Here is a 16,755-nt window from a genome sequence, read left to right as displayed (position 1 = left end):
TGGCAAAGATTTGCAACCTGCCAAGGAGGCAAAATAAAATTCATGTGACAGGTGAGAGCTCCAGACCGGGAACCAAGAAGTCAGTATTTTCCAGTAATTACCAACAAAATGCTCTGTGTGTGCTGGACAAGATCCCAGCTAAAGCAATAAAAGTGTGTGTTTTGGCATGAGGTCAGTCCCGGGTGAAGCACACCAACAAATCCAAGTGTGTCATGTGCCGGAACAGGAATTTGTCCCTGAGAGCTAATGGACAGCATGGGTTAGAGGATGGTGTTTCCTGCTTTAAAACGCTGTAATGGCTCAGATAGCACAGTGAGGTAAATGTTGACTTTTTAAAGGCAACCACTGCACCCTTAGGTGAGAGGGATGCTTTTCAGAGATCTCTGTTAAGCGTTTTCTCGGGTCAGTGAGGGCATAGCGAGGGAAGGCAGTGTGTGTGAAAGGACCACGTCCTCTGCCACTCAGCTTATTTGCAGAATTAAGAAGAAAGTAAACTTGTTTCTGCCTGTTTGCCCCCCTAATACGAGCAACGAGAGAATGTGCACCTTGCAGCCAGGCATCCTGGGGCTCTTGCAGGGTTGCAGAGGTGTTCTCAGTACCACCAAAGTTTATCCCAGTTGCACTTACTGCAGGTGTGATGCGGGATGGTTTAGCCCACCTGCCTCGTGACATGGGCACTCCACAGCAAGCGGATGATGTCTGGATGGATGTTTGTGCTCTCATCCCATAGCCAGGGCTATGTGGGGAGTGTGCCGTTGGGTGGTCTGTGTTCCAGGAGTTAATTGCTTTTGTATTTGGGAGTGATGATATTGCAAAACGATTGTAGTCAATTACATCCTTATGGGCCAGCAATCAGAGAAGAGCCTGTGTCAGTTAAGAGCTAAAATGTAATTTTCATCATCTGTTTTCATTCCCCCTGTGAAATGGGTAAGAGAAGCAGCTAACCAGTGCAGCAGCTTCAAAGCATTAAAACATACTTCCCAAACTGCCAGCTCTTCTTTCCACTAGCTGTGTCGTGGAGCTCCTCTTAGCATGTCCTCAGGAAAACTTAGAATACTGGCCAAAATGTGCTAGACCTCAGAGGAGATGAGCAACCAGCTTGATATTGTATAAAGCTAGACTGGAACACTCTGCACTGCAGTTAGTCCAATGTTGAATCACCTACATTTAAAAACAGACATGTGTACTTGAACACATAACTGTGTGCATCCAGAGATACACTTCAGGCTGAATGCTGTCTGTGGTTTCACTCCTGAAAGGCAATGTATGAAACGGGGTATGAGTATGATATGATATCATATGCATGCATTGCAGGAAGTCAGGCAATGCCAGGCTCTACTTCCTGCACTGGTAGTAACTCAGCTATATACCCACAAAAGCAAATCAGCATCAGAATATGTACCCAAAATGTAGTATAGTTATACACTGACATCTCTAGAGGCAGACACTCCCAGGAGACCACTTGGGCGCCCAGCACTGTTTAAACATTGCCTTGATGTCCCCACTGTCACAATGTGGCAGAGCTGTCAGTGCCCACCTGAATCCCAGCTTTGACGCGCGGGTCACCCTCTCTGCCAGACTTTTGTACTTCGTGGAGTTTTTCTGCCTCTGCAGAGAGAAAACTGATGCCTGGTTGCTGCGGTCTACGTGCAGAGCAGGTAGCTGTGGTCCGTACTAGGCTGAGTGCGTTTTCCAGCTGCTGACTTGTGCTGCTGGGAAAGGGCAGTCACCTAGCTGCATCCAAGAGCGAATGGGACTTCCCTGGTCACAGAAGCAGAGTATCTGAGGAGTCCTGATGTGCAGACAAGTCTTCATGAGGGGATGGATTAGCAAAGCTCTTCCTTTGCTGTCCTTGCCATTGTAGCACAGGTCACACAAGCTGCCGTGCTGAAAGAGTAGCCTGCAGGAGCACGGCAGAGCAAACCTCGCATCTAAAGGACTTGTCCTCTTTTGTTGTCTTGTTTGGCTCTCTAGCATGACTCACCTAGGTCCCAGAGGTAAGCCTCAGTACTCAGATAGGAGCGCTAAAAGCAACTCTCTCAGGGATGGTCGCTGGAGTTGAGTTTACTACTGCTCTGCGCAGCTCTAGGACTGGTTTCCTGGAATTTCCATGACAGAAAAGCAGTGCGACGCTGCAACCTTCTTACCGATTCCTCTGACACTGGTCAGCTTGTGCCTGTCATCTCACCCGATGGTGTTTTCTTTTACTGCTGGTCTCTATTCTCACTGCTGCACCCACCTCGCTCAGGCTGGGTTGCCAATGTCATTTTTGTGTGAGCAGCATGACCATGAGGGTGATGCCTGTTTAAAGGGGAGCAGTGTTTCTCCTCACCTGCAGTATGTTAATACTCGTGCCACTCATCTAAGTGTGTATTTTGTGATAGCGGTTTCTCTATTTGACTGTGGACATTTTCCTTGCTCTTTCTTTTCAGACTCAAGTCCTTTTCTCAGAAGCATTCTTTGATTAGATAAATGCACACCATGTCTATGCTGCAATATGTAAGCTCTGTAACTGCAGAGGTCACAATCACCACTTTTGAGTGAGCTCTTGGTATTTTTAATTCCTTTGGCCTGTGTAATAGAAGACAAAGAAAAGAGGTGCTGAAAACAAGTTTTCTACAGACACCAGTGAGGATAAAATGCATTTGATGACGGCTGAGGTGCATTTCAGTATGGAAAACTGAAACTTAATTTCTTGACTTGTGGAATTCAATCCTATCTGTTGATATATATTGGTGTGTGTACTAATGCTTAACATGTTCTTATGGGCACTGGAATAAACAGGGGGAGTACAGTCCATTAGCATCTCAAGCCAGTCGCTAATTCCTTGAATGCATTTCCTGAAAGCATTTGCTGCCCCTGTTTTGCCCTTGCTAGGGATTGTTTGCGGTCGTTCTCCCCGAAATGCCCGTCCTGTGCCCAGCGCATCCTTTTTGGCCATCTGTTGCCATCTGGTGGCAACAGTGCTGAGCGGCCAGGCTCATGTGAGAGGGCTTCCAGCAGGAAATGTGTGCCATACTGTCTATAACTAGAGGCAATCTGGTAACCAACACATGGCAAATTCCCAAATTATTTGTCTAATCATCTCTCTTCTCTTATCCAGTGCTGCCATAATCTACTGTCACCAACAGTGCCATTTTTCTGATACCAAAATGCACTAAAAATGCATGTGCAACATTTGGAAGCTAAAAAACCCTAAATGAACACTGTTCATTTCTCAGATTTTGTGCCCTTAATGTCCCTGATGCAGAATCTATGTTTTCTCTAATATTTTTATTAACTTCACTTCTGCTTCCCCACGTAGGTCCTGCAGCCATGGGAGCCTCCTGCATCTGCTCTTTCTAGTTGGGCCTTGCACTTATGCATGCAATTCTGCAGCAAAGATTTTGGTGAAAATCTTGCATTCCTCACTGTGGCAAAAGCATTTGTAATATGGCTCTATGGTATCTGTGATGTGCCAAAGAGACCTGCAGTACATGGCTGGCTCCCTTCAGGCTGGAGCGAGCAGAAGCCCTGGCAGCACTTGTTCCTGGGACGTGAGTGGAAGAAGCGAGTCCCAAAATGCAGCAAGTGGTGAGTTCTGTTTCTTTCCAAACAGTATGAATGAGACTGGCCTGCCATTAGCACAGTGGGTAGTGAGTTTGTCCGAGGTCGGGAGGGGGGCTCATAAACCAAGCCGGAAAGCTTGTTGTTGAGATGGATGTGAAAAGGGTTTTTCTGCATGGGAATAAAATATTCATCAAGAAAAATCTCTGAACACTCTGAAGGAAAAAAACCACCCTTCGCAGTGGATCAAATTCAGGCACTCTGTACAGCTCGTCCCCTCCCCTTGCATTTTCACCTCGGTCATGACAGGTCACATTCCGCTGTTAACAACAGGCAGCATTCACTTCTCTGTCTGTGTTTAATCACAGGAGCTTGGGTTGCCCCAATTTTCAGGGAGGAAACAGTCCTGTTTCTCTGCCAGTGAATGTTCCTTGCAGCCAGACTGTCGCTCCCCTAAGGCCTTCTCCAAATACCTGCTCCTGCCTCTTCGAGCATGAGCTCTGACTCCCAGCCAGTAAGTGGTAGCTGGCTCCCAGGTTGGAAGGCTGTGCTTAGCTCAGCTGCAGGAGAAATAACCCATTGCTAAGGCTGCACACTTTCTGGGGCTTCTACATTAACTGGATCCTGATAATTCCTAGCAGATAGACCTTTTCTGGGAAGGGACCAGAAACTTATGTTACCCAAGAGCTATAATTCATCAAAGAGTGTGGTAATACTCTCCTCCATCTGTTTCAGTGCAAACCTGTCTGCCTTGGGTGGGCAGGAATGCTTTGAGAGACCACGAGAGGATCTGGAGTGGCATCGTCAGCATTCCCGCAATGCTTCCATGCAATTGTATCTCCGCTGGTCACGGCAGCTGCCCAGCCTGGGATAAAGGTTGGAAGCAGCCAGCCCCTTGTTTGAAATAAGATAGCTGCAACAATGGGAGCTGTTGGCCAAGGCACAGGCCAGGAACAAGGCCAGAGTTATGTAAATGGAGAGTTTTTCTGGAGGATAGCTGTAAATGCCAAGGCTGGATGCTAAGTTAACGGAGGGGGCGAGTGAGGGGGACTGGTTTAAAATAACTAACTAAATAATACAGGCATCCAGCATGAAACACCAAAGCAGGTGGCAGACAGCACAGAGGGTAGCCAGAAGAAATAGAAAGTACGTCTGGTGTCACCCAGAGGCAAAACTAAGCAAGGTTTTTATGAGGAATGTTTTCTGGAAAGGAAATTCGGAGCAGCGTGTAAGAATGGTCATGGCAGGTCACCTAGTGCCGTGTCCAGGGAAAAGTACAAGAACAGCTTAAGCATTAGACAGTATTTTCTGAGGACACCAGCTCAAGCCTCCTGGGACTTGTGGCTCTGGGACTTCTGTGACAGACTTCTTGGAGGGTTTTATTTAATAGCATGACATTAGTTTATCAAACTAATTTTTCTGAACACACACACACGCACACACACACATACACATACTTCTGGCAACCAAGCACTCCCATGGCACCAAGTTCTACTGCAGCCATACTGTGTGACGGAGTGTCCTGGTTAACCCTGCCAGCTCTTAAGTTTCCCTCGGTGCCCTCTACTTTTTCTCACTGGGACAGTGAATGAATCCAAATCTGCCTTCTCCAGGCTATTTGATATTTTACAGACCTTGGCAAAGCTCTTTCTCTGGCTTCTGATCCAGGCTGAAGGTTCATACTATCAGTTCCAAGTACGAAAGCTGGTTTGTGTCATGGATATCACTGTCACTTTTTTCTGGGCCTTTTCCAAATCTCTTTTTGAAACTGGAGGACCAGAACTGCAAAGAGCACTCAGGACACAATTGATTTGTTTGCTTCATCTCTCCTAGAAACGGATGGACTTGCTTTTCTCATACTGCTGAGCACTTCACACAATGGTCTACCTCAATATTTTGTTCCTGTATGACATTGATGAGCTCAGAGGAGGTCATTTTGTGTATATGTGTGTGTGTGTATAAAATTCTTCACAGTTGGTTGTTTTCTTTGCCTGAATAACTGAATGTTACTATGAAACACATCATTTTTTCACTCGTTTTCCAGGTGATTTATGGAATAATCACTAAAAATAACAATAATGAACAAGAACTCGCATGCCATGCAAGAATCCGTTGGATCTTCCTTGCTGTAGAAACTGATCATATTCCTACCATTTGCCTATCACAGCTCAGTAAGTCTATAGGTAACTATGGGAGGGTTTTCCTTCTTCTTCAGGTTACTTAGGTTAGTTAACAGCTTTCATGGGGGAAACTCTATCAAGTACCTTCTTAAAATCCTGGTAGGTTCAAGGAGATCAATCTCCTTTGAACATACTTCCTCACTTCCTCAGCCTTTCTTGTCCATCTGTGAAGCAAAGGGAGCAGCCTCACTCCAGTGCGCAGTCTGTACGCTGGGGAGGGTGCATCCAAAATAAATGGCTGTGCTCTGTTTTCCTCCACAGAAACAAAATTCTAAATCTGGGAAGTTGCTGTGGCCACAAAGGATGGGTCTGCAGCCTGAGACGCTTCTGAGTTCTCACCAAGATGTTCAGTTACTCTACAGATAATTCTTTCTTTTCTTTATAGGCTGATATTGTCACTTCTGAAAATGACCTTTTGTAAACTCCAGGAGATGCTTGCCTGCTGACACATTGTTCTCCTGTTTCCAGCCCGGTGGCGCAGTGGCTCTCAGCTGTCATTCCCCAGAACAGGTGCTGTAAATCAATACTTTGGTGGCTATATTTCACCAGCACCCTGGCAGGAGGCCGCACAGCCCTTCTCCAAAGAGACCTCAAAAGCGCTTTGTGTGTGCATCTGTCTGTGTGACTGCAGCAAGCGGATGATGAAGGTCCATCGCATACTCCTCCTCATCTCTGCAGGTAAAGGTGTTCTAGCTATTGCTCTGAACAGGGGTCAGCTCTTTCCTGAGTGTGCAAGACCATCCATCAGTATGGGTGAATGTGTGCTCTGGGAGCAGCCTGTCCTTCTGATAAGGTTTTATGAACACACAAATTGTTTAAATCAGTACTTTGGAGTGCACTGGTAACAGCTCAGATATTTGTTATTTCAGACACCAGATATTTTGAAGTGAGAATTTTTTGTGTTTGATTGTCTTGCTGTCATCTTTCTGCCATGCTCTCATGTACTCTAGTGCTACGTGTATTCCAAAATATGTGGAAAGCTCTGATAAACATGGCTTGAAATGTAAAAATTCATTACAAGTTTCATTAAGCTGTGCAACTACTGACAAGGAAGTAGGATTGATTTGCAGCTGTATGTGTTGTAGTAGGACAAGTCTTTTTAATTGGTCCTCTGAAAGAACGAGTATTTTGTGATCCTAAAAACTTTTCACTAAATTCAGTATATAAATTCCTACCAAGCCACACCAGAAGGTATCAATGTGAAAGATTTTATTGGATTAATGTAGTATAGCCAAGAGTTTGACTTAGATATGACACTTTAATCATAATATAGAAGTGGAAAGATGACTCCTGCCCACCCCAGCACGGCTTCGTGGCAGGGGAAGCAAGCAGTGCTTGTCTGTGCCAGGCAGCTTTTCTCAGTGGCACCAAAGTATTTTAATACCATCTCATGGCAGGACGAGGCCAAGGCGGAATCCTTGGCATGGCAGCTCAACTATATGAAAGGAGCTGATGAAAAGTCAGCTAGGAAACAAGGGGAAATCCTGGCTTAGCTTGGAGTCAGCAGCAAAGTTCTTGTTGACTTCAGTGGCCCAGGATTCAGACTGAGAGAGGGGAAGGCAAGGCTTGAATCTGCCAAAAATGCGTTTGGTGGGGTTCAGCTGTTCTGTTCCTTCTCACTGCCTTAAGCAGGGGATACATACAAAAACATCCCCAAGCCTCCCTTCCATTTGATTTACTCCCCTCTAACAGTGAAGCTGCTACAGTCTGAACACCTGATATGCCTGCTTGTTCTGCAACAGGCTTTCTGGGGTTTGTCTGTGCTTCTGTGAGGTGGGGATCTGAGCCCTCACCCCTTGGGAGCACAACGCACATGAAACAAAGCTGCTGCCTGCCATTTCTGCTTGCGATGCTCTCACAAGGGCTCTTCTCTGTGGCACTGTCCAGTCACGCTGAGCAGTCTGTGGGCAGAGATCTCCAAGGACAGGTTGAAACCTTCCCCAAGGAGAGGGAAATATGAGACCACGTTGTGAATGGTTTCCTTCTCTCTCACCACGAGTACAACCTGAGCAATTCTAGTCAATGAGAGGAGCTCTTCCTCTGCTTTAAACTTCAGGCACAAGGAGCCTGGATGGTGCTTTCATCTCAGTGTCTTGTTGTGCTTGGCCCAGTTCTTTAATGTTACTGTTACAGGCAAGTCTGTGGAATTGAAGGTGAACAAGATGACGTTAGAAATCCCTGATTATGGGTATTCTCTGTGCTTAACAGTCCACAAGTACTGTATATAAGCACAGTTGTGGGCTGGGAGAGCCTGGGGAAGGTGCCTAATGCTCAGTCTGATGCCCGCAGTCATGGCTGTTTGTTTTTGTTCATCTCCTGGCTGGAGACTGTTGTTGCCTTATTCCTAAACTGACCTCCAGATTAGATAGGAATTTACGCCTACTGACAGTGTTTGTAATGCACATAATGCACACCTGAAATGAGGAGTCACACAGGACTCCACCAGCCGCCTGCTGTCGATGGCATTTCCTTCATGCCCACCTTGGACTGACGGTGCTGTAGCCTGTTCTCTGTCCCGTCTCACTGATGCCGCCCCTGCTGTTCTGCAGCTGGGCTGGCCCTGTGCTATGAAGATGAGACTCGCCTCATTGAGGACTTGTTCAAGGACTACAACAAGGTGGTGCGACCAGTGGAGGACCATCGGGATGCCGTCGTCGTCACCGTTGGGCTGCAGCTCATTCAGCTTATTAGCGTGGTACAGTATGAACCGCTGGCTTATTAACCTTGATAGTGCCAAATGGTGTCATTTTTCTAAGGGAACAGTTTATCTCCTGTAATCCTGATGCTTGCTGCTACTGCTTTCTCTTCCCTTCTTTTTTTTAAGGATGAAGTAAATCAGATTGTGACAACCAATGTGCGCCTGAAACAGGTAACTATAAATAGTGACAACCATTTAATCCATTTCAAATGAATGCACAGGATACAGCTGGAAAGTAACTATTAACTGCTGTGTTGGACAGGTGGTCAGCTAGGAGATAATATCTTCTTTCTGGGGTCTCAAGAACAAAATGCACTAGACCCTAAAGAACCTTAAGAAAAGCATTTGGTATTGTATTTCTAACAGTAGACTTCTGTTATATTTATCTTTTATATGTGTATATTAAATTTTTTAGAAGCTTTTAAAACCAAAGTTTAGGTTGATGTAAAAACTTAGCTGGGGATCCCGATAGCATATGTTTATGCTTACCTGCATACCCCAAAGCAAGGGAGGTGCTTGGTTCTAGGAAGTGCCCAAACTGCCCCCAGAAGTGCTGGAAGAGGCTCTCAGTGGCTGTACTCCTCCCTCTTTAGCAATGGACAGATGTCAACCTCAAGTGGAACCCGGATGACTACGGCGGTGTGAAAAAAATCCGCATTCCCTCAGATGATATCTGGCGGCCGGACCTTGTGCTTTACAACAAGTAAGGGGTGCCGGCTGCCTGGGGAGGGAGGGCACCACTGCCCCATGGGCTGCTTTCCCACAGCATCTGGGCCCTGGGTACCATGCCTCGGACCAAGCTTCTGCAGCAGCAGGCATGATGACAACTGGGGAACCAGTTGATCTGCGATCAGAGAACTCCTGTTTGTGACCATGTTAATTAAGCTGCCCATATTGCTGTTAACGTCCTTGTTCCTTTTGCAGTGCAGATGGTGATTTTGCCATTGTTAAATACACCAAAGTCCTCCTGGAGCACACAGGCCTGATCACCTGGACACCACCTGCTATTTTCAAAAGTTACTGTGAAATTATAGTCACACATTTCCCATTTGACCAGCAGAACTGCAGTATGAAGTTGGGAACTTGGACATATGATGGTACAGTGGTTATTATTAACCCGGTAAGCAAGGAGCTTGTAATGGGGAAAAGCAATAAAGAGTTGGATGTGTTTTTAGAGAAATCTCAGATTTAGAATGGGATATAGCCTTGTTTTGACTGAACACCAAGCAGGCATTACTCATAAATTATGAAAGCCCTATCTGTAGATCTAGCACAAAATTTCCTTTTTTAGCTTCTAAAATTCTGCATATGCATAATTCCTATGCCCTAACAGTCTCCTACCTGTCTATCCTTTGACATTTTTGGGAGAGAGTGGTCGGGTGCTTTTTCTCTGCTCATGACTTTGCATTTCCAAGGACTTTTTGCCTGTTCCCACAGGTATGTCTCCTATCTGTAAATATTTAGTCAGTCTTTCTCTTTAGTCAACTACCTCTAACTGTTTCTGTGAAATATTTAGTTGAATGCTGTGCAGAGGACGATATTCTAAAGCAAAATAGCAAAGACGAGTGGTTTGCTCACAAAAATGCAGGAAGTATCTGAGTTATTGGGAGTCCTGTCATTGAGGGACTGCCAAGTTCTCATTTTGTTCAGAGCATCTAATGGTTAGAATCTGTAACTTTTTTGCTGTCAGGAGAGTGATCGCCCAGATCTGAGTAACTTCATGGAGAGCGGGGAGTGGGTGATGAAGGACTACCGCGGCTGGAAGCACTGGGTTTACTACGCTTGCTGCCCTGACACCCCCTACCTGGATATCACCTACCACTTCCTCATGCAGCGCCTGCCTCTCTACTTCATCGTGAATGTCATTATTCCCTGTCTGCTCTTCTCCTTTTTAACTGGGTTTGTTTTCTACCTACCCACAGATTCAGGTACGTAAATGTATTCATTCTGCTGCCATCGAAATTGCTCTTCTAAAAAGTTTCTGAGAAATTCTCCGTATTTGAAATCATCAGAAAACTCAAAGGGCAGCACTTACTGAAACTGGACATTTCAGCTCAAAATAATGGCTCTAAACATTCTGCAAATAAAGGATAAGTGCTGAAAGCTGAAGCTATTGGTATAAATAAATTGGGCTGTTTCTCACAGAAATTACTGATTAACTGTCCAGTTAACTTCTGTACAACAAAGATTTAGCTAGTTGATTTTTATGGCTTGCCATAGGTAGGCAGTTAGTGTGTTAGTATATCACACAGTAAGTGAGCACACGGGTGACTGAGGCCCTTTTGCACGGTGTTAGAGAACTTATATGTTCACACACGTTACCTCATGTACAGAGAGCATCTTGACCTACTCAGTCTCATTTGTCACTGCTGAGCAGCTCTTACTCCCTGCAGCCATTTTCTCAGCTTCATTCATTTGACCTTGTATCAGCTTTTCATACTGCTTAATTTAATTAAGTCCCTTCTAAGAAATACTTGCTGGTTGGGGTTTGGGTTTGGGTTGGTTTGGGGTTTTTTCAGTGGAAAGCTTTCTATAAAGTTGAACTGGATAGAAAAGCAAGATGTTAATCATGTTTTGCGGTTCATTTCTGACATCCTACATACAGGAAGATCTCAAATAGAGACTGACCTCTGGTGTCAGATGTGATTTTTGTCTGCCCGCTTAGACCCAGCGTGAGCCTGCCAGAGAGCAAAGCCGGTGAGCCCCCAGGCGGCTGTGGAACGAGCACTAATCAGGTGCATACGTTTCATCATTCAAAAGGCACAGCCCATGAAGTGCTCCTGGCACTTTCCATATCCGTTACCCATACCCCAGCCCAGCCATACCTGGTGATTCCCACCTTAATGCCAGAGCTGATGCTATGTTAGGTGCTCAGGTTTGCTCAACCTAGTTACTGCTTTGGATGCTTGGGGAGATGATAGCAGTCACGTGTACTTGAGTGAATAGTGATCCTATCTTTTCAAATAAATACTGTCTGTACTGAAGGATAACAGCAGCAATGGTATTTTCTTTTTTCTTTTTTTTCCATGGCAGGTGAGAAAATGACTCTCAGCATCTCTGTCCTGCTGTCTTTGACCGTGTTCCTTCTGGTCATAGTGGAGCTGATTCCCTCCACCTCCAGTGCAGTGCCTCTGATAGGCAAATACATGCTGTTTACAATGGTGTTTGTCATCGCTTCAATCATCATCACGGTCATCGTCATCAACACCCACCACCGCTCCCCAAGCACTCACACCATGCCGCACTGGGTCAGGAAGGTGAGCTCCATGGCTTTGCATGTTTCCTGGTTTCCACTGAGCACTCCATATTTTATTGGCAGGTTTTCTAATAAAAGTCAACAAGAATTGGGGAAGTAAATGCATCATGTTAAGTCTCTCTGGGCACAAGAGCCAGTGTTTACTACTTAGCTGTGCATAAAGTCAGCAAGGCTGCTAAAGTGCTACTTTAAGTAACAAAACTTTCCACTGGGGTAGTCTTGCAGGGAACAGATGAGGCAAAACACAGGCAGCTGAAGGTATAGGGAAAAGAAAATGTCCAGCTGGACTCAGATTACATTTCCTGGTCTAATTCTTCACCTGACTACAAAGCACTGCTGCCTGCCAGTGGCCAAGTTTGCCAGCCCATGTGAGCGCAGAGCACAAAGGCCATTGTGGATATCTGTGTTCAGCAGCCAGTTTTGCATTGCAAAAGACAGTTAAGCAAAAGCTATCATCTTCTCTGTGTTTTTCCAGTAAATACAGTTGCTCTGTAGTCCTTGGGAAGCAAGGAGATCCTTGCACAGTAGTCTTAATGGTAACCACAAGATGTAATGACAGACATCCAATTTTTTCTACAAGTTCTTTGCCAGGGAGACAGTACCCAAGAGGAGCCATTCAGTCATTCCTGACTTTTTTTAAGCCTGCCTGGGCTCTTATTAAACCATAACGTGAACAGGAGACTGTTCTCTGTATTTGTAATTATACTTCTAAGGATGTCGCTTGCATCTGATTCACTCTGCAGCACAAAGAAGCCCTGCAGAAAGGAGATTTCAACAGGCAAACGCTCCATGTGCTTAAAAATGCTCTGGCAGCAAGCCTGTTACTCCAAAGGAAATTATTGTAAACCTTATGTGCATCTGTAATAGCAAAGTCAAACGTAAGTAGCCGAAAGAGATCCTTTGTAGTCTGTTCTTCAAGCCAGATTCATAAGCAATATGTTCCAAATTAGACAAGACCGATGGAGCTCTGTCAGCCTGCACTAGCTGAAGCTCTGCTCCAGGGCATCGCACACCCCTCCATGGGTAAATGTTGGCTATATGGCAGGGGAAGATGGTTTCCAAAAAACATGTGACAGGCCTGCAGGTGACTCCATCTGCCCTAGGACATAAGGCTGACAAATCCTCAGGGAGACTGAGGCACGGGCTATGACATGCTCTGAGAGAGGATCTGTAGCTGATCCAGTGTGGGAAGCATTTGGGACCAGTGAGGCTTGCCTTTGTTCACTAGACAGCTGCATCTGTAACACAGCCCCACAGACCAGCAACTGTTGTCTTCTCCCTCCTCGCTTTCAGATCTTTATTGACACAATCCCAAACATCATGTTTTTCTCTACAATGAAACGACCATCCAGGGATAAACAAGACAAAAACATTTTTGCAGAAGATATTGATATTTCAGAAATCTCTGGGAAGCCAGGTTCTGTGCCTGTCAACTTCTACTCCCCGCTTACCAAAAATCCAGATGTGAAAAATGCCATAGAGGGAATCAAATACATTGCGGAAACGATGAAATCGGACCAAGAAGCTAGTAACGTAAGGCATTCTTTGCGCATGATTCATTTCTTGCTTTCAAATTGCTAAGTCTTTCGTTGTTGTTGTTGTTGGGGTTTGTTGGTTTTTCTTTTTTGGCAAAATATCCCTGCCTCACAAAACCACCCCAAGCCCTGGTTTGTGTTTAGCAGGGGACAGTCTTCTCCCCTTGATGCAGTTAACAAGGAGCGACAGAGAATTTTCATAGATGGCAACTGAATCTTGGCCCCCCAGAAAAAGGAAAAAGAAAAAAAGTGTCACTGCTACAGTTTTCTAACTGTGGTATGTGAAGCTGTGGAGATGGAGCGTCTGAGAGAGCACAGCAGTTTCAAGAGCTGTAAGCAAGTTCCAAAACACATTCCTTCTGACTCCCACTCAGGCATCTTCCCCTGCAGTTAGCAAGCTCCTGTCACTTGTGAAAGCCAGGAAGCAAGCTGAACTCTGAAAAGCTGGTCATTTTACCTGAGAAGCGTTAAATGTAACTGATAAATTAGAATTCCAATTTTGAGGTTTTGGTTTATTCCTGACTACTACAAGTATTCCTGACTGCTACAAGTAGTTCCTGCGAGTGAAGCACGTCACGAGCTACACTGATTACTGACTTTTTCCACATTGCAAGCCAAAGAATAAATGCATGTGGAGTCGCATATGGCAGTGTTCCCCAGGAAAACCTAGCTCTGCTGCCTTCTAACACACTCAATGGGATTAAGTCCCTCTTTTATTTCAGTTATCACAGCTCACACAGCTTTTGGATGGGTAACTCAGTCCTGGTACTTCACCTTTCTAAATGAACATAGCCCTTTGCTGTTGAGCTGCAGGCTAGCCTGAAGATGGGGAGAGAGTTCTCCAGGACAGTAATTTGGCCTGTGCTCTTGCAAAGGATGCGCCTCCTTCCCACGGGCAGGATTTACACCATGGTGTTTTTTCCTGTGACCAAATTCCTGGAGCATGTGGAACGGCTTTGGCTGTAGTCTCATGTTCCCCATGACTCCTATCCCTTTCTGTAGATCAAGTCTTACCCTCAGCATGGCTGGCGTAGCTTCAGCATCTCTGGGCTTCACTTCCTCCCAGACTTACAAAGAGGGTCTTCAGGTTACTGGCAAGTGCTCCATTCGGAAGTGGAGCCCAGCTGCTTGTGTCATCTGGGCACTGCTGATATCACTTCCAGGGGGTTTCAAAAGCCAAGTTCCCCAAACAAACTGAAGGCTGTGGCTTCTGAAGGCTGCCACTTCATTACTTATGAACACCTTAAAACAGTGACCTCTAAATTACAACAGCCTCTTCTACTTGTGGAGCAACTAAGGCAAAAGTAGAGGATGCCTTAGGCCGGTACGTGTCACTCTGTGAGGCAGAGTTACAGGGTGGAAATCCCAGCCCTGCTGTACTTGGCACCTCACACTCTGCTCACTCTTACAGTGCTGGGCTCCCACCAAAAGCATCAGTGGAAAAGCAAGTGGTTCACAGTGTCCCATAGCTGGAAAGAAGACTAAGGTTGCTACAGAGAAGGTTTTCCCAGACCTTAGAGTGTATACTAGGCATGAAAAGAGCTAAATTAATGGAAATTGCTTAGCTATCCCATGAGAATTAAAAAGCAATAGAAAAATAAAAGCCAGTTGTGCCAAGTTAAGTATTTTGCTTTCAACGTTTTAAACTCTCTTTCAAAAGCAACCATTTGCTTAAAAATTAAGCTTTTCAACATTTCTTTTTAATGAAATTGTTCACTAAATTGCTAGGGTTGCTAAAAAATTTAAGCTTGAAACTTGCATTTCAAGGTTGTTTAGGCTTTCTGAACAACTGACCTGCCTTTGAGGGGAAAATAAGTATTTTTTGCATAGTGCAACTTAAGGAAGAAGCTTTCTGTTGTTCAAGACAGTAGATTACAAGAATGCCCATAACAAATGTGGCTCTGCAGAGACTTTACCGTCTCCTTTGTTTCTTTCCCAGGCTGCAGAAGAATGGAAGTTTGTTGCGATGGTGGTTGATCATCTTCTCCTTGGCATATTTATGTTAGTTTGTATTATAGGAACATTAGCTGTATTTGCTGGTCGCCTTATTGAATTGAATCAGCAAGGATGAACATCAACTGGAAACTATTTGCTAGCCTGGTCAGCATCTGAAAGCATCTCAACCATCAAAACCTGGCCAGCCTCCAAAAGTTTCACAGACAGAACTCTGTCCCTTCTGGGAGAGAGCAAGGATAATAAAATGTAAGGCTCCATACTTAGCAACTCTGAGCTGCTGCTCAGTGGTATTGCATTCCCAAAAAACAGCACTCGCATTAATGGTAGGTTGATGGCTGTCAGCCAGGCTTTGATCCGTTTCACCATTTATTAAAAATGTAAATGTATTAATAAGACTGTCTGACTCTGTAACCCGCAGATACAATTCCAGTGAAATCAATAGCAACGTAATAAGCTTTAGCTGAGCTGTAAATCTGTATCCAACTTTAGCATTCAAGCTGGTTTCAATATCTGCTCTGTGGTTTTCATATTGGCAGTGTCACAGATGACTCCTCTTGGAACACTAGATGTAGCCAGCAGAAGTATCTCAAACTCCTTGATAACGCACTGGATTTTCATGCACAAATCTGAAATGACTGTCATATGTGGCTTTACCTGTAGAAACTCTTGATGCAGCAAAGAGAGGGTAGTCCTTACTGTGGGAATGGTCCAGCCTCAGCCAGTTGGGTCCCATAGACATTTTTTGCTACCAAGTCCCCTGGTAAAGGACATGTAGAGGAGGATTTTTTTTGCCCTGTTTTATTACTGAGCACTGCTTTGTGACCATCAGGCATCCCAGTGACTATGCTGCAGTTGCTGCCCTCTCATTTCTACCTGCTAATACTCATTACAAGAAGCCACACATTCATTATGTTTTAATGCTCAGGATTTTCAGCTGTCAGCAGAGATGTTCTGCAATTGTAGCCTAAGGGAAAAGTTTAGGCTGGAGGAGAACGGATGGTATCCACAAGATAATCTCTGTACTCAGCCTACTCTGGGTCGGGAAGGTCGGTTTCATCTCTCCATTCTGAGTGATGGCTAATGTTGGGGCAGCTTTGAATTTTGGGTTGCTCAGTAAACCAGCTTAAACAAACTCTCTCTGCCCTCTGAAAACTGTCCCCTGCCCTGCTGAAATAGATCCTGAGCATTAAAGTCAGACACAGCATCACAAAGATCATTCCTAGGGCAGGTGTGGATCTGGGTTTTCCTTATGTATGACAAGATGACAGGACACCTCCTCTTCCGAGCAGCACGAAAAAGTCCCCCAAACTTTGTTCAAATGTTGAGCAGCAGCTCACTCTAGTGGCTACAGCGAAGTAGTGCTGCCTTTGGCCAGGCAGCTTTGGGGTGTAGTAAAGATTCAATATAAGCAGCAAGCCTGTGTGTGTTTCAATAGTACAGAGTGGAAATACTAGCGGTGCTGCCTATTTTTCCTCAAAAATAAATAAGGAGAGGTGGGGCAACTCAAGGAAGTTACTCACCTTTCCCAGCTGGTTGTCCAAGCCAATAGAACTGCTTTGCTAACAGCTGTGAACAATTTGCTGT

General features: G+C 45.1%; 1 protein-coding gene across 1 annotated transcript; it reads left to right on the top strand.

The window, feature by feature from the left end:
- Positions 1–6,364: 6,364 nt before the first annotated feature.
- On the top strand, positions 6,365–15,286 carry CHRNA1 (cholinergic receptor nicotinic alpha 1 subunit; the record flags this gene model as incomplete). Its single annotated transcript, XM_080620442.1, has 9 exons — positions 6,365–6,404; positions 8,276–8,421; positions 8,551–8,595; positions 9,018–9,127; positions 9,349–9,544; positions 10,115–10,352; positions 11,458–11,681; positions 12,974–13,213; positions 15,155–15,286. The coding sequence occupies 9 exons, from the start codon at positions 6,365–6,367 to the stop codon at positions 15,284–15,286; spliced, it is 1,371 nt and encodes a 456-aa protein (XP_080476568.1).
- Positions 15,287–16,755: the final 1,469 nt, after the last annotated feature.

Source organism: Psittacula echo (genome assembly GCF_963264785.1).
Source record: "Psittacula echo genome assembly, chromosome: 6".
NCBI classification, from domain to species: domain Eukaryota; kingdom Metazoa; phylum Chordata; class Aves; order Psittaciformes; family Psittacidae; genus Psittacula; species Psittacula echo.
This window is presented reverse-complemented; position numbering and strand designations above follow the sequence as displayed.